Raw genomic sequence first — 21,949 nt, 5'->3', positions numbered from 1 at the left:
GCTACTTTTGTGCCTACTTCATACTCATTCTACTTAAAGTATGACTAATGACACAGTGCATCTTATCAAATGACAACATCAGATGCACTAGTAATAGCAAAGTAGCAGTAGTAGCCAAAATGACAGTAAAAGTCACAGGCACTTTGAGGCGTGGCTACAAATGATGACGGTACCAGGGAGGAGCTTTTAAGAGCTGGAGTGCAGAATAGGAGTTGAAAGAAATTCATTCAGCATGCTGCTGTCAGCTTGGTTGCTGCTCGTCGTCATGGTGGCAGGTGAGTGCCAAAGAGTCACTCAACATGTAACCGAAAGTTGAATCTTATTTGATCTCATCCTTCAGGCACCAGCGGTGCTCTGGCGCCAGTCACCAGTGAAGTGTTGACGTCAAAAGGCAGACGGGTGACACTGTCATACATTTATGACAGAAAGGCTACTACTTCTGATTATTTCTTCTGGTACCAGCAACTTCCTGGACAAGCGCCACGCTTCCTGTTTTCCTTGTTGGGAAACGGCAAACTTCTAAGCGACATGCCGGGAATGTCGGCGAGCGTGGGGAGTGACCGGGAACAAATGTACTTGCACATCGAGGATGCGTCACTTGAGCACTCCGCAGTGTACTACTGTGCTGTGAGGCCCACAGTGGCGCACACGCCACATTCTCCTTACAAGAACATTCCCTCATCACACTTCTCTCTAGTAGAGGAACAACTTACAGAGATGTACAAACCCCAATTCCAAATTCAAATTCCAGTTCCAAAATTACAGAATAACGACAAGATATTTAAATGTTCAAACTGCTTAATATATTTATTTCTGTTCTTCAAATATTCTCAGTTTGAACCTGTGAATGTGCATTAACTTGGTTAATGAAGGTATTTTTAAATTGATCAACCCTTGTCATGTTTGCTGTACAGTAGCTCTGGGGTTTTAAACAAAAATGAACAATCGATATCAAATTGATTTTCCTATTTGAGCATATCGATTCATAAAACCATGAATTGATTATTTTAATATCTTTTTTCCCCATAAATTAACAAGAAAATAGAATTTTAGAGGCCAATTTTTTTTTTTGTATCTTACTGTTTTCTTGAATTTTATTGTTCATGTGAATTTAATTTAAGTATTTTCTTACATTTCTGAAAGACCTGACTTAATACATTAATACATTTTCGTGATCGCTTATTTCCAGGGGCGTGCAGTGATCTTAGGAGAGGCAGGTGCTCAAAGCAACAAAACAAAAAAATTATAACATGACAACGTGCCTGCACTATCCACCCACTTGGGGTTCGAACCCATGTCACCACCGAGCTGCCATGTGTAGAGCGCTGGGTGGGGGGATGGGTGCTTAAAGTAGATAATTAGCTCAGGAAATTGATAATGTGTGTGGGTGTGGGGGGTAACCAATATAAAATTCTTAATTGAAATAATGGCTAAACAATAGATTACACATAATGAAACTGCTATTTGTCAGCAATGCCAATGGCAATCACCATAAAAACGTTTTGAAATTTGTGTATGAAGAATCATTTATAAACAACAAATTTACATAAATAAAAATTATGTAAAATGTACATTAAATTTAAATTTTAAATAACACAATTAGGATTTTCCTATGGTGCAAGTAGCATACAATTGTCTTGCTTTACATTTAGCTTGATTAAGAGCAAAAACATTTAATTATTTTTCTGCAGGTGTAGATTTTATTATTGGTACAGTACCCAACAATTAACTGCCACATCTCAGCAAGCTACAGTACATTGTTTTGTTTTTGATCAAACACTGTGATTGTTGTTTTTTCTTATTTTTCTTTTTGATTCTTCATTGTACCCCTAATTTCTCTACACGCTGCTGCCTGTTTCTTATTAGGACCTTACTCTGACCGCAAACCCTCAAAAACGAGATGTTAGTTCAAATAAAAACAAAGATCATGTAGCAATTTCCACATATATTTTGAAGTATATTTCAATTCAGCCATCATTGAGTACATGCTACAAGTTGGAGTCTTCAGGGAGAGTTTATTAAAATTGTAGGCGAGAGATACAGATTTCGACATATTCTGTGTACCTTAAACGCATCAGTAGTTAGAGCAGAAGCTGCTCACACGACACAAACTCTATGCCCGTCTCAATGGAAGAGAACGTTAGTTTTACCGGTGGAGATTTTTGCCGTGGTGAACGTGAATGGGAAGAATCGTGGTCTTTATGAAACTGAAACTTCTTCCCCGCGTCCTCAGAGCCAACTGCGCCCAAATGTTAGACTTCATCATAGTTGCTAAGCTCATTACTGTCACATTTCAATTGAAGCTAGGCTAGCACGCAGTATGCTCTGTGTATTCGCTGTGATCATGTCTACAAGATCTATCAAATTAAGGCATTGGTTTTGCTTGAGTTTTCTGCATTCTATGACCTTGGCTTTTGTTTACTGTGAGTGAAACTACGTAAATACAAACCGAGCGACCAACTTACCGACCGCAGGTGTAGTGAGTGGCGAGCTACCTGGCAGAAAGAGAGCGCGTCTCGTATATGACGTCATCCAAGGATAACATAATAATAATCATAATTTGTTTTATGTAAATTGTGTTGCTCAATTTTTGTTTTGAACGGCAACAAAACTACGTTTACAAACCAAATTATTACTTCTTTTTTTTTTTTATATCAAATAAATAAATAAATTGACAAAGGGGCACTTTAAGCATCAGTGCCAAAAGAGCCTGTGCCCCGGCACCCATAGCCCCCTCCCCTATGCACGTGCCTGCAATTAACCATAAGGAAGTCAGCTGGGATCAGCTCCAACACACGCAGATGTACAGAGTGGATGAATGGATGTTCATCTGGAAGATGATTCAAAAGTACATTAATTAAAAAAAAAAATTAAAAAAGTTTTGCAAAACATTAAAACAGCCATTCACACTCACATTCGCGCCATCACTGTGGAGAAACGGAATCTGAGGCGCCTGCATAAAAGTCACTTGAGAGACCAGTAGGGGGTGCTGACGGATATTGAACATGTCAAATGCATTTCGAAGTGTTCACACATGACATGCACACTCGATGTCGCAATGCATCCCCTCGTGCAAACTCGGAGTAAGCCCATCCAGAGCTACTTGCAAACTGGGGCCGCCCTCCGATGGTATTGCTCTACACATTGTTCCTACTCTGCATATAGGGAGCGGCGGCTCTGGTCAAAAAAATTCTTTACAATAACATATTCTATGCGTCCACTGGTCGGCTCCTACAGTTCAACATTAGTTGCATTCCGTTTTAAATCATTTTATATTAATTTAAGCAACAACAACAAAAAAACTGTAACAAACTTTCCCCAGGCCTGTAATAGTATGTGCCACTTCGGCATAGAGAACCGGATTGCGCGCTCTGTCACGTGACCATATGACGAACCAATTTCGTTGAATTTAAAATTTAAACTTAATAAAGCCATTGCAAATTGGAAAATATCGTAAGTATACGAAAGTAATGCGTGAGTGTTGACAGCTCTGGCTGCTGGTGCTCAGTGTCGTATAGCCATTTCACACTAATGGGTTGCCAGATTGGCAAGAAATTAAAAAAAAAACTTTTTGATTTCTGTCTTTCTTTCCTCCGTAAAAAAAGGGCTAAATGTGTTAAAATGAAGGGTTTCAACTGTAAACAAGGACTTATCAAGTCATGTGGTTCAGTCAAATTGAGCCAGATACTATAAGTCCCATGTCAAGTCATGTTTTTGGCAGGCACGTCGCCTAAAAATGGCAACTCGAGTCACGAGTTCCCGATCTGCGAAAGAGAACGTCACAACGTGTGCGTTGCCCAAAACAGCCCTGTGGCTGCCACTCACACAAATACACTTCCTGCCTGAGGCAAAAGTGCACAAAACAAGCAACCCCCCCCCCCCCCCCCCCCATCGAGCACAACAACAGTGCAGGTAGGACCTTATGTTACCCGTTATACCTGACCTCCATTTCCTACACACAACATACATCCTGTCCCAGTAAGCTTTTGAGATATAAACCATAACTGCTGTCTGTCATTGAGCTGTGATGCAGGTGCCATGGCGACCGCTTCCTGTGGAAAGAGCAGCATAGACACAACACACTCCCATTTGTAATGAACATTTCGTAAGCCTAACAACCCAAGTCATTTTTAACTTATGGTCACAGTATCAACAGAAAATGCCAATATGCTTGCTAGAAAATAGTTTTTGTTTTTCCACCTGTATGTGTGGACAGGTTCTCAGTCATTTGATGTCATCTTCGTATTGTGTTCATAACTAATAGTCACTGTGTATTTAGAAGCTCGACGGCCTATTTTTATTATCAATACAATAATGAAGCAACAATCTTTTACAGAACTTAATTTGATCGTTTTGTTTTTGTTGATGACACATTTTATAGCTCATGTAGAAAACCTACACGTTTTAACACAAACACAGGAGCAAGAGTAAGGTGGTGGTGTGACACTGGCTATTCATGTGCACCAAACCACAGGCCCAATGTCATGACACAGTTGATGGCGAGCGTCTTGGCGAAGACAACACGGAGGGCAAGGACGGCGAGGGAGACGAGGTTCACCTTTTCATCTGTCAACGACATGCACATTTAACTCAGCTTCACAAAGTGCGTCTCTCGCAAATCCAATACCAACCTGGCACCAATGCGTCCTGGCACCACCCTGGTCCATTGTCACCTGTGGTGGCAAAACAGGAAGTGGCATCAGATGGTGACTCCATTAAAGTTAACTCGAGGCTTTGCCCCACGCTCCTCACCTTCTTCGCACGTGTCGTCATGTGCAGCTGTTAGCAATGCCACCTGGTTGTAAAGCCAGTCGTCTGACACTTGGACGGCACGAGACTCCTCGAACATGTGTCCTTTTCCCGCCTTCTCCGTGGCATTGTGTCGGCTGAAGCCGGTGGCGAGACACGCCGTCAGGTTGCTCGCCTCCATTTTGTAGAAGGACGGTTTAAATTCCTCCCCTAAACCAATACAACAGCAATTGAGTAACAGTTAAACAAAATAAAAAAGTTAAACAAGTTTATTCTTTACAACTGCAAGAACCCTCCAAAACTTCAGGGACAAAATAACCTTTTTGTAACCTCCCCGTTTCCATGTTTTCACCGAGTGATTCTGTTTTAGTTGTGGTGTAGTCACTTGGTGGGTTTCCATCCACCTATTTTTATTCGAATTTTCAAGAATTGTGAAAAATAAACTGAATGGAACCGCCAGAAATTCGAAAAAAGGGCCCAAACTTCCCAAAAAAAAGTGTTTACGCCTGGAGGGGGTGTTTTTTGAAGCGTATCGAAAAAAGGAAAATGCGCATTTTGGCAATGGAAACAGGTTTTGCGAATAACTACAAGACCGGATATACGTCACATGCACGTTTGTAGTCACAATAAATGGCGGATGATAAAGTAAGATATATTTGGGGAGACGAAGAGACACGATTTTTTAAATATAATTAATTAAAGAAAAAAACATTTATGCAATTTTAGATGGCTTCATTAACATCAGCTCTCAATGTAACGACACACTTCACTTACATGTGGGAAGGAAGTCAACAAGACAAACTACTAGTCCGTCAAAATCAACATTCCCACCTGGAACTCCCCATTGTCCCAAAGTTCCGTCACTACAGCGTCATCTCGCGGCGCATATTCGCAAAACAAGAGCGGATGGAAACGGGCATAAGTCGCATGTCCGTTTTGCGCATTTTCATAAAGTTTGCTTAAAAAATTCGAAACATTTGGATGGAAACCGGACTGCTTAAATTAAGTATTTAATTAAGTGATAATTCTGAGAATAAAGTGAGAATCCTGCCCCAAAAGTTTTTTGTATCTCTTCACTGGCCTTAATCCATTTCTGTAGCATTAAAAATAATAATTATACCATGTTTTTGACGAAACAACGGTTTCAGCTTTTAATTTAAACAAACAACTCAGTATCTTCTTTAAAAAAAAAAGAAAAAAACCACTTACAGGCCTCCACTGTCAATCTGGCCCCACTTCCAAAAAGTAACTTGTTGGCTGTTACACATTAGTTGTTTCCTTAACAAGAACCTCATGAGACGTTTGTACAAAAACCTCACACATGCCTTATATAATATCAAAACGTATTTGCATCAAGTTAAGTCCAGCGGCATAATAAACGGACAGTGAGAATGTATTTGATCAAATCTTTTCCATCACGTTTTTGACATAGTGACACAGTTTGGTTACGGTGTTTACATTGTAGAAATAACTTACGAGCCTCCACAGTCAGTCTGGTTCCACTTACGAAAACCATTCTTGTGCCTGATGACACACATCCGTTGTTTCCTCAACAAAAACCTCCAGAGAAGCTTCAACAAGAAAACAATGCCAACCTGGAATGCCTCAGGTTGTAGAATTGTAGATTCCCAGCCTGAAGGTTGTGGGTTTAACCCTGAGTCCTTATGAATGCTGAAGTTTCCTTGAGCAAAATGCGTAACACCCCAATCACTTCTGATGCTGAGGAGTGTTATAGCACTGTGAGTGCCTTGAAGGTGGAAAAGCACTATACAATCAAAATCACATTTGCCATTTATGTTCCCACACACAAATAATAACACAAAATCGTTATCATTTGGTCAGTGTACCAATTAACTTGTACTTCCAGCTGCATGTTTCCATTTACCAGATGCTACACTCATGAAGTTTCAGATCAGATGAGCACAGTCACAGTAGCATCCCTCAGCGCAATATTCCCACTTGACTTTTGTGTCATCTGTGTCAAAAAGGCATCCGTTCCATGTGCATTTGATGTCATGAAGCATGTTGGCTCCATTTGTTGCATCCAAAAAACAGATGGGTACATTTTCATCAACACATTCAATGTGTTGCCTTGTCACTGAGGCAAGATACTCAAATCCATGAAGAAGAATCAAATGCAGAGAGACAAATTAAATGTTCACAGAAAATGATGTCAATACAAGTGATGGAAAATACAAGCTACAGTGTAAATAAGGATCCTGTTTTCCACCGTCACCCTTGTCCCGCCCACAAAGACGACAAAGTCTTGCAGCCCACAACAGCATCCACGCAACAACAATCGCGAGTTAACTAGTGAAGTCGTGCGATTAATTACGATTGAAAACTTTACGCCCCAAATTTTTAATAATCTTTTCTTTTCTTTTTTAATTTATTCACTGCCATTGACGGCTATAAACGTCAAAAAATCATTTTAACAATTTCTATTAGTTTAACATTTTTCCCACTTTTGTTAAGAGTATGAAAACCTAAAAAAAAAAAATATTGTACATTTAGAACAGATGTAAAATTTGTGATAAATCGTGAGTTAACTAGTGAAGTCATGCGATTAATTACAATGAAAATTTTTAATCGCCTCGTGCCCCTAGTTTTTTAATATATATATTTTAATGAATTTATGGCAGTGAATGAGAACAAGTGGACACATAACAAGACAGACGTTAAAAAGGACACAGGGAATAAACATCTATTAAATAAATACCTAATAATGACTGTGAACAGCATGTCTGCCTATTCAAGAGAGCCCTGATCTCCACTACAATCTGCAACAGGAAGTGAAGGTCCCGCCTCCTCAGCTACAAGTCAGTGTTCATGCAGACAGGGAATGCAGACATGAGTTGTGCGCTTGTATGTGCGCTGATGGCTGCTTGGAGCCTTGGTAAGGTCATGTGAGGTCACTGCCCCTTACAACTGATGTCTGACCATTTTTGTTGCCTTCTGACAGGAAGCAGCGGCCAGACGGTGCGGCAGTCGGCACAGGACGTCCATGCAGTGGAGGGTGAAACAGTGACGCTAGACTGTAGCTATGACAGATCAGGGAGCACCGACTACATCTTCTGGTACAAACAAGAAGGGAACGCAGCGCCTGAGTTCGTCCTGAGCACATCTAAGTTTGGTGTGGGCAAGACAGCAGAAAAATACAGGGACAGGTTTGACTGCAGTATGGACACCAGCACCGAGCAAACTCCTCTACATATCAAACGTGTGAAGCCAAGCGACTCAGGAGTCTTCTACTGCGCCCTGCAGCCCACGCTGACACATCCACAGGCGTGCCTGCACAAAAACACCTGCAACCATCTCATGTCATGAGTTACATTGAGAGCGTGGCTTCACAGGAGCAAATGGGTCATGATTTTGGTTTGAGATGTCTATTTCATATTAGTCTTTTTCAAGAGCATTGCATGTCTGCATGGTCTGAGTAGCTTCTAAATTTGTTTGCAGAGTAATAACAAATTTAAGAACGTTATTGATCGATCACAGATTTGTGCACCAAATGTTCGTACGCACGATTTAAGCACAAATTCGCCCCTACACTGTTTATGAATAGGCTCATTATGTTTGATCGTATTGCATTGTGTTTTGAGACCTATTAGCAAATAAGACTCTAGATATATACTTTTTTTTCCATCTTTTATTTAATATTTCACTGAACACTTAAACACAACAACAACAAAAAGACTGTGGAACATGTTTGCTATGGAACTCAAAGTTTCAACTGGACCTCCTTTGAACATGCCTGAAAGGCAAAACAAAAACTACCTGGGAGTATATGTGTGAATACAGGTTGGTAGGCTGGGTCAACACACAAAGTGACAACTTTAGCATAACTTCAGAACTGGTGCCATCAGACTGCATCGGTGACGGAATCACTCATGGAATAGTGTACCTGGTGGCGGGGAAGACACTTAATGAATGAATGAACTATTGCTTTACTCTCATATACAAGCTGATTCAAAAAGTAGTGACAGACAAAACAATTAAATGCCCTGGTTAAACAAAGGTTTGGAACCAATGCTTCAGAGACGGCCAATAATCGGTCATCGTCGACTTGAGTGTGTGTGCCAGGCTTAATGGAAGAATATGTGTGTGTGTTTGTGTGTGTTACCGAGATTCCACAGTGCGTTTTGTGCAGCTAGCTCTTTAGCATCTTCCAGATGCACACATAACTTGTCTGGCATGTAGGCCTGTTGTTGTGTCAGCACTATCACCACCTACACAAGCACACAAACACAAGTGAGTCACACAGAGCAGCATGGTTACTCAACATTAATTCTATTGAACACATGAACCGTGTAATCTACTACAGGAAGGCAATTACGGCAATCTATAGGACTGGAGTGCAAGACAGAAATTCCGGTTTCTGTCTGAATCAGTAGGTGAGTTTGTAAACAATGTAAGTTTCCCTTAATTTCCTCTCCGCGCAGTAAAAACTCCAAGCACACGGTCACGTGAGGTCACGCTCTTTTCTTTTCTTTTTTTGTTTGTCACAAGGATCTTAATAGGAAAAAGGTTTGGTGTGGGAACTATACCAAAAGCAAGACTTCAACACAAAATGGACAAAATATACTCCCTGCTTTTAACTAATAATAATCAGGATCAGGACAATATAGAAGGCTACAAAATACCAACAAATGTGTGTACAACTCAAGCAAATTACTTTCATTCAATGCTTCAAAAATAACATCTCAGTTCATTTTGTTAGTTGCCATGTGGCACAAGCAATATGGTGCATTCAGGGTACTTTCACAATGTCGGGAATTTACAAACGCACATTAACCGTTTTCCTTCGACGGTCAAACCATCAATGGTTTTAAGATTGTGAGAAGCCAAAATCGAAATCACGATGAAATTACGCTTTAAATACCATGTTTCTACCTCCTGTGAAGCTAGGTGGGGGGAGTCGCTATTTGAATTTAATAATGGGATATTTCCTTGGTGATACCACCACCATGATGTGCAGTAAGCTGCCGTGCACACCAAGAGCCAAGGTCAAGTCCATCTGATCCCATTCAAAGCATAGCGAGGCATGCGCTAATGTCATCACCTTGAAGACCAGCAGCAGGGTCCCATCCTGACCCCACGCAGAGAAGAGCTGGTAATGCGGTGGCGGCAAATTGTGCACACAGCAATACATGTCCAGCAGGCTGACAGCAGTGTTGATCTGACCAGGTCGGAGCAGCTGCAGGCTGGTTTGTTGCAGCGGCATGTCGGGAAAGAGTGGGAACATTTGCTTGGCGGCTTTTCCTGAACGCAAACGGAACGACACTGCTGAAACAAAACATTACCCACTGACTTGGTTCTCAAGTGACTGAAGTCGTCTGATCATTTACCTTCTCCGACAGCGCAGTGGAGACTCGGGTTGAAATGAAGGTTGAAGGATTCCAGAGCGGAACACACATTCAGGCCTGCATGGTGAGGGACAACCGTCTCCTTGGCTCTTCCTCCTCTCTTGCTTCCCTGGTAGCCTTTACTGTTGTATCTCTTGCGCTTATCCCTGTTGTTCTTAGTTAGGGTCACTATCACCACGCTTCCATCAATTACGGTGCCATTCATGACGCTGGTGAGAGCGGCGGCATCCTTGTGGGAGGCGAAGTGAAGAAAGGCGTGGTTGGTGAACTTTTTCACTCGCACCACCACACCTGCTTTGTAGCGCTCACACTCGCGCTGCAGTGTTTCCTCTGTGGTGCTCGGCGAGAGGTTAATTACCTGAAAAAGGACACCAGACTTTCACAATAGGAGAATGCTCATGTTTTAGTTTGATAAACATGCTGTGCTTTATAGCACAGACTTTCTTGTGATGGACTGCTTTAGTGTTGTCACAATACCAGAACTCTAACTTTGATACCTATACCTGCAAAAAGTACCTTGACGCCGCTAATGACAGGGTACCACATTAAAAAAGTAGGTTACTATTGATGGATAGAATAAAAAATACATTTTAAAACACATTTGAACACAAAACATTTAACATTTTGAAACACTAGTGAACATTTTATACACACAGAACGGGGCAGAGGTCTTACGTCACCAATCGATTTGCTGTTTTACCAACGTCATACTGAGCTAGGGGTGCATCTATTAACCGGTTTTACGGTTAACCGTGGTTTTTAAACAACAGGATTATATAACCGCAGCCGGTAAACAATACCAGTTATTTCTGCTCACAACATTGCATCAGTTTAAACTCACATGCGGCGCAAAATGTGCCATGCGGCATACTATTAATGTAAAACTCTAAATGGGTAATTACATGCTAATGCTGTTTTTTGAACCGGTACTACAAGCAACCCAAAACAGCTTTTTTTCCTGATCAATAAAATGGTTTAGATATTAGCCATTCAATTCATCAAGACTTTCACTTACATGGGCAACTCTGATAATTTGCACGTTTGCTCCTTTTCCGTGTTTGTCCGGCTTGGCCCAGTTCACCCAGTGCATACGGCCCCATAGGTTCCTTGCTGTGGTGATAAGAAAATAGTCAGGAACCTAACAATTATGTTGAATGAGCTCAGCAACTTATAGCATCCATATCATTAGCACAGCAGCCTCTTTGATGCAGGCGTTGTTCGTGAAGTGGTAAGTGCATGTCTGCTGTCACCATCAGAACTGTACAAAATTCTGAACGTAATTGAGAATGATCCTTAAATTTCAATTATATTCTTGAATTTGAATTGAGGTGGCAAACAGAAAGCAGAATGGAATTTCAGGAAGTGCAATTAAAATTCCTTATGATGTAAAATGACAATAAATTAGCCTATTTACAACATACATTTCATGCAAATATTATTGTAAGCCATTTTATGTACACAAAATATAATTATAAGTTTATATGCATTGAATTGAACTGAATTATTATTATTTTTTTAACACACCCTAGGTCTCCACCTGGTGGTCCAATCATGAATGTGTGTTCATAATCAAAACCAGAGATCTGCAACCCTAATCAGTCTTAGAGCCTCATCGGCTCCTTGATTTTGCTTACCGGTAGAAACATTCCGGGATTACTTTGAGGATATGTTGTCTGAATTCTAAAAATACTCTGAAAACATGCCAAGTTGAAACAATTAAGACACCTCTAAAAAAAGGTTACTCTGACTAGTGATGGATGCCTGACCCGATGACATATCCCAACAAAGGTTAAAGAAAGGTGGGAAAAGGGTTTTGGTGATTTGACTTTCTGAAGAGGCCCCAAGCTTATTTGTCAGTGACCTGGACAGTAATCTTAAAATACTGGATCTCAATTGTCTTAAATATGGTATGAGGAGCAAGGAGGCTCCACAGAGGAGCAATTATTAAAAAAACACTTAGTGGAAGTAGAACTCCTTTGCGGAAGTCTTTTTCCTCCTCGCCTTGCATTTTACTGTTCTTCACAAAAAATTTGTTCACACATTTTTTTTTAATTGTAATTATGATTGTGGTTTAAAGGCACTGGTAATAGTAGAATTATACCTTCTGCTGATTTACATGCAGAGAACAAAGGTTAAATTCTTGGCCAGTGCTCTATCACTCAACCGCTGCCAGTCCTTATCCCCGTTAAACATTGGGTGGGTTGCATCAGAAACGGCAAGTGGAGTAAAAACAGCCGAACAAATCATGCCATTGACTTGCTGTGGTGACCCTGAAAGTCGCAACGTTATTTTGGTTTCAAGATGAATATTTTGCAGCATCTTCACTATTTTTGATTCAACTTCTATTTGGTTCATGGTCACAATATGCAATTACATTCTATAATTATTAATGTTCTAAAACGCCATTAGCGACATCAATAAAATAAAAATAAAAATAATATTGGCATCATATTTATAATAATGGTGGATTCAAATCGACAGTAGTGCATTCGATTTGGAAAAGCAGTGTTTTGTTGATCATATTTTGCGTTTCATAACGTTAAAACATTCTTCAAGGAACACGTGTTGTAACTGGTGATGCTTCCTGAGTGGAAAACTTACTAGCAATTAATTGTTTTCGGGCAAATGCTGCTGCCTTGTGTGTCTCATACTCCAAAAAGGCGAAGCCTCTATTTTTGGCAGCATCTGTGGAGCTTGACTTCACGGTGACATTCAGAAGGCCCTTTGTCATCTAGGAGGTCAACGTGAGGTTCATGTGACATGCAGCACAGTAGGGCTAAATGAATTTGAAAAATAATCTAAAAGCATTTTTTCCCCTCAATATGGCGATTGAGATTTAACATGCGATTAATTACATATACTCTATACTAATTAGGGATGTAACGATAACGGCAATATCGTGATATTAAAACTGCCACAATATCGTTGTCGTCATGTCATGATATTAAAAGTAGAATATCTGTAAAAAAAAGAAAAAAAAAGTCAGGTTGATTTCCATTTATGCAGTTATAGCACACTCTAGTGGCTAGTTTTTTTGGTGCAGTTTAATTTTCACAAGGCATGTTTTGGCCCTTCTGTTTAAAATCCACACTAATGGTCAGATGAAGGGGAACGTAACATGCTTGTGAAGCGAGTCACTATGTGGAGGAATTCAATATGTGCGTGCATTAGCAAGTAAGTGCCTCAATATTAAGTGTTAATAGAGATTGTATGTTGTTTATATGCATTGCTGTTGTGTACAAAAGCACAATATTGTGCTTTTTTTTCTTTTTTTTTTACAATATTGTGACTTTTTTTGTATCGCCAACGTCGTCACAATATTGTGATAATTATCGTATCGTGACCTTCATATTGTGATGTTTGGATATTGTTACATCCCTAATACTAATACACATATATAATAATAATAATGACAATAATAATAATATATAATAAAGCCTATAAAATTAAGCAGGGTTTTTCTCCTCAAAATTGCAGCAATTGTGATTCGAAAATTGCATCCTACTACATTACAAAGTTGATTTGAATTGGATTAAATGTTCAGCTCTAATTCACAAAGACATCCTTATGCAGGTACCTTCTTGACCTCCTCCATGATCTCCTCCTTACTCTTGTCTTTGGGAATGCAGCCGATAAAGAGGCGGCAATTATTCTGAGCGGCACACACAGCAATATACATCCCTGGACGAACCTCAAAGTCGTTCAGAATTTGGATCGCTGTCTGGGCTTCCTCCCTGGAACATAATTATCAGTCATTATCATCATCACTTTTCCACAGGCAGGAGAGTTGCATCATGATATAAAGTTTCATATTCAATAGGGATGTAACGATAACGGCAATATCGTGATATCAAAACTGCCACAATATATCGTCGTCGTCATGTCACGATATTAAAAGCAGCACGCCTGTTAAAAAAATCAGGTTGATTTCCATTTGTATAGTTATAGCAAGCTCTGGTGGCTGCTTTTTGTAGTGCGGTTTAGTTTACAGAAGGAATGTTTTGGCCCCTCTAAATCCATGCAAATGGTCAGATGAAGGGGAACGTAATATGCTTGTGAACAGAATCAATGTGTGGGAACTCAATGTGTGTTTGCAATAGCAAGTAAGTGCCTCAAAATATTATATTTATATATTTTTTATACATATTTACATTTTTTTTATATTTTTCATTGCTGTTGAGTACAAAAACACAATACCGTGTGTGTGTTTTTAGTATAAGCTCTTTTTTTTACAATATTGTGACCTTTTTTTTGTATCGCCAACCTCCCCCAATATCGTGATAATTATCGTATCGTAACCTTCATATCGTGATAATGTTGTATCGTGATGTTTGGATATCATTACATCCCTAATATTCAATGTTACCTATTGGTGTACTTGACAAAGGCGAAGCCACGGTTGTCTCCGTTAAATTCCATCATCAGCCTCATCTCGTAGATGGTTCCAGCTGTCTCGAACAGAGGGACAAGCTCATCTTCATACACGTCTCTGGGAATGCTTCCCACAAACACCTCACAGTCGATGTGTGGCACGGGACCCTCCCAGTCTGCAATTAGTAAGTTCTTGTCAAGTTTTCAATTGATCGCATAAGTATAAATACAAATTAAATATACAAACATGGAGCTCAGAACATCTGTTTGCCATTTACACTCACTTGGTGGCGGTCCACCATACTTCCTCTGTCCATTCTCCTGCAGAATATCATATCCTGTCTTGTCCATGAGTGCTACCAAGGCCATCTGAATGGACAGTGACTTCATGAACTCTTCTGAGCTCATCACAGGAATGACTGACTCAGAGGATGCTTCCGTATGTCCTGCCAACTCGTGGTCACAGCCTGGAAAACAGAACTTTGGTAATAGAAAAGCACACACTGGGGCCAACCCCTTACAAACACAAAACATAAATATGCAAAAGGACAACAAAATTCTATAGAATTCTTCCATAGAATTCATGAAGACTGTCCTTTCACTGGCGCACAGACATTGTACACACAATTTGATTTCTACACATGGTGACATTATGAGTGATTATAAGCGCAGAATTTTTTTAATAAAATAAAATATTGCTTTATGTGACACAGGTCTGTAGTGCAAGAAATGTTGGGGACTACTGCTGCTGTTTTGTGAGCTGCCTCTATTGTAAGTAAATTTAAATAACTCAAGACACAATTTTAATTACTTACTTTTACCTGCCGTTTGAAACATGGCCTGAGTGACTAATAGAGTAAGTGACATACCAATGTTTTGATGTGTTATTTGTTATTTAACTTGTACGGCGGGCGCTTTTGTTCAACTTTGTGCTATATAAATAAAGTGGTACTGTATGGTTTTAAGTCAGCAGTCCTTAACACACGTTTAGAGTTAATTTAAATGGCCACAGCTAGCAATACACCTACACATATTTTTGATATAAGCAAATTTAAACTTTCATGACCGGTAATTTATTAATAAGGTAACAATCTATGTGTCATGTGCCACGTTGTGCGCCATTTTGTGGATTATAGCCCCTCTGCTACATATGCTAATTAACAGAACGCAGAACGTACTTTGGTAAACTACAAACAATTTACAGATTAAAAGTAGAAACAATTATTTAACTAACTACTGTTTAACTACTATTATTTAAGTAACAAAAACATCACAATGTCCGCTAGCCACCAAAATGTCGGCAACACCGATGACTGCATGGCACAATCAAGAAATGGCAGTTAAATTCAATAAAGTTAGCCTTTTCATGCTAGCAGCTCCCTTTTGTTACTGGTTTGTACACGATATTTGTAAAGACTACCGTAAATACTTACCAGCCTTGAGTTCTGCCATTTAATGTATTTTGTTATATTCTGAAAGGAATTCAAACTCTAATCGGCAACAGTTTAGGAATATTTTCTCTCCGGATAGAAAAAAAGAAGAAGCTGAACGCGAACAGGCCACCTGTCGTTGGCGACCAATCAACTCTTCCAAACTTTGATTGACATGAATTTCAGCCCAGCTCTGAGCGAATCAGCAGGTCTGATCGCCATACGGTAGCGCGTTTCTTCACGTTTGCTAACAAAACGTAAATTACAGTAAAAATAAACACAATACACGAAAAGAATACTAATGGATGAAGGTAATGTCAAGAAATTGTCCAGTAAAACAAATGTCATAAAAAGTTTAAATAAAAAAAGAGCCTACTTGTTTGAATCTACCAAGTGAAAAGCAGATAGTCACAAGATTGAAAAATTATAAAATTTCACTACAAAATGCAAAATATTACCGTAAAGCTAAACAACAATGCACGCAAAGAATACTAATTGATAAAGTTATATGTCTGGAAATTGTCCAGTCAAACAAATGTCATAAAAAGTTTAAATAAAAATAAATACCCAATTTGTTAATCTCCCAAGTGAAAAGCAGATTGAACAAAATTTAAAATTTGCTTTAAAGAAAGCAAGGTTTTATGCATTGAGTGTGGTCGTAGCCTGAGAAAATGAAACATAATCTTTCATTATGTTTATCCATTTATCCAAGTATGGGAGTTGAAAGCATCTTCTAATTTGTAATGCCAACAGAGTAAAACGAAGCAAAATAAAAGCAAACACAAAAAAATATATAGACAGACTGACAGGCTACATAAAGGCCCTTTTATAATGCTTTTTTTTTTTTATCACAATTGAAAAACAATGTCTGATTTTCATTGGTTAATTTTCAGTATTTTTTATTTTATTTATTATGACTATTATTACTCTTCTGTCATTAACACAGGGATACCAACAATTTTCTCCACGTGAATTTGTTGCATCAATTTATCAGATTTTTCATCGCAAATTGTTTTTGTCACCATTACAGGATTTCACCCAAAGACCGTGTGGTACATTTGAGTATGTAACTCGTCGTCACCAGTTTGTTTATCGGAAGTTGGCTGCTTTTCTCTCCAGCACTACTTATCAGTCAGAACTAAAAAGAAGATGCAAACAAGACAAAGATGACGTTTAGACGAGAGAGAAAAGCCACAGTGTGCTGCTGCGGCTTTCTTCTCACAGCAACGTATGACTTACAGTGTGCAGTGCATGTGTGATGTCACTGCAACAGGAAGTGAAGGTCCCGCCTCCTCAGCTACAAGTCAGTGTTCCTGCAGACTTCAAGTGCAGACATGAGTCGTGTGCTTGTATGTATGCTGATGGCTGCTTGGAGCCTTGGTAAGGTCAACATATGAGGTCACTGCCACTTTCAAATGATGTCTGACCACTTTTGTTGCCTTCTCACAGGAAGCAGCGGCCAGATGGTGCGCCAGTCGGCACAGGACGTCCATGCAGTGGAGGGTGAAACAGTGACGCTAGACTGTACCTATGACAGACCAGGGAGCAACGACTACATCTTCTGGTACAAACAAGAAGGGAACGCAGCGCCTGAATTTGTCCTGAGCAAATTTAAGATTGGTGAGGGCAAGAAAGCGGAAAAATACAGGGACAGGTTTGACTGCAGTATGGACACCAGCACCCTGCAAGCCCCTCTACATATCAAGCGTGTGAAGCCCAGCGACTCAGGAGTCTTCTACTGCGCCCTGCAGCCCACACTGACACATCCACTGGCGTGCCTGCACAAAAACACCTGCAACCATCTCATGTCTTACGTTACAGTGGGGGCGTGGCCTCACAGGAGCAAATGGATCACATTGTAGCAGAGCTGCAACCTCGCGTGACAACATGCTGCTTCTGTGTTAAATCCGTGGCATTGAAGTTCAAAAATGTGTTTGAATGCAATGTTTGAGAAGGATTGGATTGATACTATATATTTATAATGATCGGGTGAGAATGAAAATATTGGGGTGCAGCACTTCAGCCGTCACCCTTTTCACTTTTTTGTATGTATGTTTTTGATTGTTTGACTCACAATTAAGACCTTGTTTTTTGTTGCATTGATTCAAACCACCCTTTCTATTGTCGATAACTTTGTCATCTCAAATAAACATATGACCGGCATCAAGTTTGAGCAGCTTGCTAAACTGTCTTGATGGGTTTTGTAGTATTGAATGAAGTTAGACAACATCAGTGTTGTGTCTTTAAACGATGCGTTGCAAGCCTTGTTTGTTGCTATTCTCGCTCTCTTTTTAAAGAATAAAGAATTTTTAAAAATCGATTTTCAAGATTAAATTCAGTGGTGTATGTGGGGTCTGTGCCTGTCTGTTATTGATGAAATTTTGCATACAAAAGTATACCAATATAATGTAATAATATATTTTATATATATTATATAATATATTATATTATTATATTATATAACATAATGTAAAAAAGTAAATAAAAAAAAAACATACATTTGAGAATGTATTTTTTTTAACATTTCAAACTATAAACAAACATAGATTCCTACCTATCATTTAAAGACTTTTAAAAGATTGATTCAATTCACTTTAATGCCAATTAAGACCTTGTTTTTTTTTTCTCCATTGATTCAGTGCCATTTAAGACTTTTAAAACATCCGCTTGAACACTGTTAGTGGAAACTGAATCCATGCTGCCAACACAAAAGTCAGGTGTGTGAACCAGTGGCTTAATGCCGATAGTTAAATTAAGATATGGTATTATAAAAACACATTAAGTAAAGGAAAGAGCACCTGTTTATTCGTCTTTGTTTTTGCATTGTGTGACCACAAAGCGGCTGCGGTTGCCGTTCACAATCATGCACTTCTTGCCGCAACGATGCACAAACCACCCCCCCCCCGAACTCCATACAGTATGTTTGCCTACATGGTGACATGCTGTACCTGCAGGCTTTGGAAACCGAAACCATAACTGCTGTGATCTGTGACGCAGGTGCCATGGCGACCATTTCCTGTGGAAAGAGCAAAGAAGACAAAGACCACATTAAGATGTGATAAAACGTTCAATGATTTGTTCTTGATCCTCGTAATGTCTTCAGTTACATTAACTGCAAAAATAAAAGGATGAAAGAAGAACTTACCGGCCTCCATTGTCACTTTTGAGAGCACAGCAGAGCCACAGAGAACTTGCCAAACATAACATTGGAGTTTATTCTTGTACTGCTTCAAGATCTTCACTTTCTTCTTTTGTCTTAAATAAATGTTCATAATTCCTTCAGTCAGTATTATTTCATAGTATTGAGCAGCTGGATGGACTTTTTTTTCATTACAATTACAAAAATTAACCAAACAAATTTTTATAGTTTACAAATGGATTTAATTATTGATTGACATGAAAAAAAAGCATACAAACAAACATACAGTACAAACTGCAACAATTCCACCTCCATTCAGGGACAGGAAGGTGATGAGAGCGTCGCACTGGCTACTCAGGTGCGCCCAAACCACAGGCCCAGTGTCATGACACAGTTGATGGCGAGCATTTTGGCGAAGACAACGCGGAGTACGAGGACAGTGATGGAGAGGAGATTCACTTTCTCGTCTGTCAACGACAAGCACATTTAACTCAACCTCACAAAGTGCGCCTCTCGCAAGTTCAATACCAACCTGGCACCAACGCGTCCTGGCACCGCCCTGGTCCACTGTCACCTGTGGTGGCAAAACAGGAAGTGGCATCAGATGGTGACTCCATTAAAGTTAACTTTGCCCCCACGCTCCTCACCTTCCTCGCACGTGTCGTTATGTGCGGCGGTTAGCAGTGCCACCTGGTTGTAAAGCGAGTCGTCTGATATTCGTGCGGCACGAGACTCCTCGAACATGTGTCCTTTTCCCGCCTTCTCCGTGGCGTTGCGTCGGCTGAAGCCGGTGGCGAGACACGCCGCCCGGTTGCTGGCCTCGAGTTTGTAGAAGGATGGCTCAAACTCCTCCCCTAAATTAAGATCAACCACATTAAACAGGGTACAATTGGACAAACTGTGAGCATAAAAAAATTTGCTATTATGCTACAATAGCTTTCAAATGAAGTTTGGGAGAAAGAACATGGAGGTTTCACACAAAAACATGCTTGTTGATGTCACATTGGAACAATTTGGTTCGCACAAGTTCTGACCTGTTGCACAAGCAGAACATTAAGACAAGAAAATGTCAACATTATATCAAATTGAACCACCAAATGAACTTTGCCATGTTTCCACTCACCAGGTTCTACATTCAATCTCAGTCCATGTCCAAACCTCAATACATTCAAATACACACAATGTGTGGCTCAAACACAAAAACTATGTACCAGCCAAGATTCCCTTTCAGCATTACTAAAAACTAAAAACTGTATAGTAGCTACTTTACACTTACAAACTTCAACTGTCAATCTTGTCCCACTTCCAAAGAGTAATCTGTTGACTCCTCCTGTCACACATTAGTTATTTCCTTAACAAGAACCCTAAGCCTACCTCATAAGAGCCTCACACATTGTTTGGAGAAAAATAACAACAAACAACTTAGAACAGTCCCAGCGGTATTGAAAATGGACGCGGAGAATGTATTTAATGCTTTTCATCCCATTATTTTACTAGGTGTCTACGTTACAGAACTTACGATCTTCCACAGTCACTCTGGTTCCGCCTCCGAAAATTAATTTCCAGTTCCCTGACACACATTGTTTTTTTCTTCAACAAAAACCTCAAGAGAAGCTTCAACAGGAAAACAAAATGAATCTTGATGGGGCGGCATGGCTCAGGTGGTAGCGTGGTAGTCTCCCGACCCAAAACCCGTGGTTCCGATCCTTTGCCCCTGCCCAAGTGTCCTTGAGCACTGTCTGTGTCCTCATCAGTAGATGAATGAAGAGAGAGTGAAAGCGCTTTGAGATCCTTGAAGGTGTAAAAGTGCTATATAAGCAGAAGCCCATTTATCTTTATATCCCCATACTTGAATAATAATACAAATATCATCAGTGTGCCAAATGAGTTGTAGTTTTCCATCTTCCAGTTGCTACACTCAATCTACTTTCACACCCAGAGGTCTTAAGACCAAAATCATTAACACACTATTTTCTTCAAATAAAATGATGCATTTAAAGATAAAAAGCACATTTTCTCAGCTTTTGCCACCTTCAGGTAAACATTCCTTGACCCACGTGATTTTCATGTCATCCATGTTGACTGGCCAGCCCTCGCTGAGTACATTTCATGTCATGAAGCATGTTAGCCTCCATGTTTGCGTTGGGAAAAAAAGTCTGGTAAATGTTCAATATTCATGTTACCATCATGGAAGCGTGATACGACACATCCAAGAATATAGCGGATGAAGAAAGATAAGACAACGATGGCATGATGGAAAAAACATGCGACAATATATATAAAGATCCTACTGTTTTCAACCGACACGCGAGTTCCACCCCCGAAGACGATCTTGAAGCCCACCGCGGCATCCACACAACAGCACAAACTGTGACACAAACCTACGACCACATTGGCACGCCCACCACTACCCTTGACCTCATTATTTTCTTCAACTGATGACATACATGTTGGTTCTGTTCAAAGCTCGACTAAAATAACACGCACACAGCTAACTTCATGTCACCAGGTGGCAGTAAGAACGCGGACTTTCTTAAATGGCTGTCAGACCTCATATTTCGCACGAGAACAAGTAGCTTACAAATATATTAATCATGTAAAACGCACAGGGATGTAATGCTGAGCACGACATTTCTTGAAAAGGGTAAAGGGTCAGGCCTTCATTTGCTCCCAAAAACGTATAAATAAGTTTTATTTTAAATGTTTTAAGTGCCCCAAGGACGCATTTGTTTGTTTTTTATGCTAGAGCATACGGAAGGCTTTGATGCAGCTTCTCAACTGCAAAGAACGATTGAAGAAATGGTAGCTATTACACAAACAGCCAGCAGGTGGCAGCAGAGCAAAAGAGATCAACCAAGGGCCATATTGAAAAAAGCTAATTTACTCAAAATTTT

General features: G+C 39.8%; 3 protein-coding genes and 2 gene segments (V, D, J or C); 2 read left to right on the top strand and 3 right to left on the bottom strand.

Annotated features, from left to right (window-relative positions):
• Positions 1 to 4,293: 4,293 nt before the first annotated feature.
• LOC147159634 (uncharacterized) lies at positions 4,294 to 6,276 on the bottom strand. Its single transcript, XM_086058369.1, has 4 exons — positions 6,226 to 6,276; positions 4,753 to 4,959; positions 4,632 to 4,673; positions 4,294 to 4,566 (listed from the first exon to the last, which is right to left on the bottom strand). Exons 1-4 carry the CDS (start codon positions 6,263 to 6,265, stop codon positions 4,451 to 4,453), a joined length of 405 nt encoding a protein of 134 aa, XP_085914495.1. The 5' UTR covers positions 6,266 to 6,276; the 3' UTR covers positions 4,294 to 4,450.
• Positions 6,277 to 7,583: 1,307 nt separating this feature from the next.
• Positions 7,584 to 8,694, top strand: LOC147159633 (T cell receptor alpha variable 20-like). The segment is given in 2 exon segments: positions 7,584 to 7,645; positions 7,712 to 8,694. Coding segments are annotated over 2 exon segments (411 nt in total).
• LOC147159632 (putative RNA-binding protein 46) lies at positions 8,379 to 16,087 on the bottom strand. Its single transcript, XM_086058368.1, has 10 exons — positions 15,920 to 16,087; positions 14,771 to 14,953; positions 14,482 to 14,662; positions 13,693 to 13,849; positions 12,717 to 12,846; positions 11,131 to 11,225; positions 10,098 to 10,473; positions 9,812 to 10,011; positions 8,873 to 8,978; positions 8,379 to 8,653 (listed from the first exon to the last, which is right to left on the bottom strand). The coding sequence occupies exons 1-10, from the start codon at positions 15,936 to 15,938 to the stop codon at positions 8,634 to 8,636; spliced, it is 1,467 nt and encodes a 488-aa protein (XP_085914494.1). The 5' UTR covers positions 15,939 to 16,087; the 3' UTR covers positions 8,379 to 8,633.
• A 1,106-nt stretch (positions 16,088 to 17,193) lies between these two features.
• On the top strand, positions 17,194 to 18,083 carry LOC147159631 (T cell receptor alpha variable 20-like). The segment is given in 2 exon segments: positions 17,194 to 17,296; positions 17,366 to 18,083. Coding segments are annotated over 2 exon segments (459 nt in total).
• A 1,024-nt stretch (positions 18,084 to 19,107) lies between these two features.
• On the bottom strand, positions 19,108 to 21,584 carry LOC147159630 (uncharacterized). 2 transcript variants are annotated; one of them, XR_015090513.1, is made up of 5 exons: positions 21,347 to 21,584; positions 19,703 to 19,909; positions 19,588 to 19,629; positions 19,342 to 19,522; positions 19,108 to 19,171 (listed from the first exon to the last, which is right to left on the bottom strand). XR_015090513.1 is itself a non-coding variant. In XM_086059335.1 (4 exons), the coding sequence occupies exons 1-4, from the start codon at positions 21,498 to 21,500 to the stop codon at positions 19,410 to 19,412; spliced, it is 516 nt and encodes a 171-aa protein (XP_085915461.1). In that variant the 5' UTR covers positions 21,501 to 21,583; the 3' UTR covers positions 19,108 to 19,409. The 2 variants fall into 2 exon arrangements, 1 of the variants encoding a protein (XP_085915461.1); XM_086059335.1 differs by having other exon boundaries at positions 19,108 to 19,522; positions 21,347 to 21,583.
• Positions 21,585 to 21,949: the final 365 nt, after the last annotated feature.

This window comes from Leptonotus elevatus, chromosome 17 (genome assembly GCF_054856555.1).
Source record: "Leptonotus elevatus isolate MCC_2025b chromosome 17, RoL_Lele_1.0, whole genome shotgun sequence".
NCBI lineage: Eukaryota > Metazoa > Chordata > Actinopteri > Syngnathiformes > Syngnathidae > Leptonotus > Leptonotus elevatus.
Note: the sequence above shows the minus strand (reverse complement) of the source record. Positions and strands in the feature narration are given on the sequence as shown.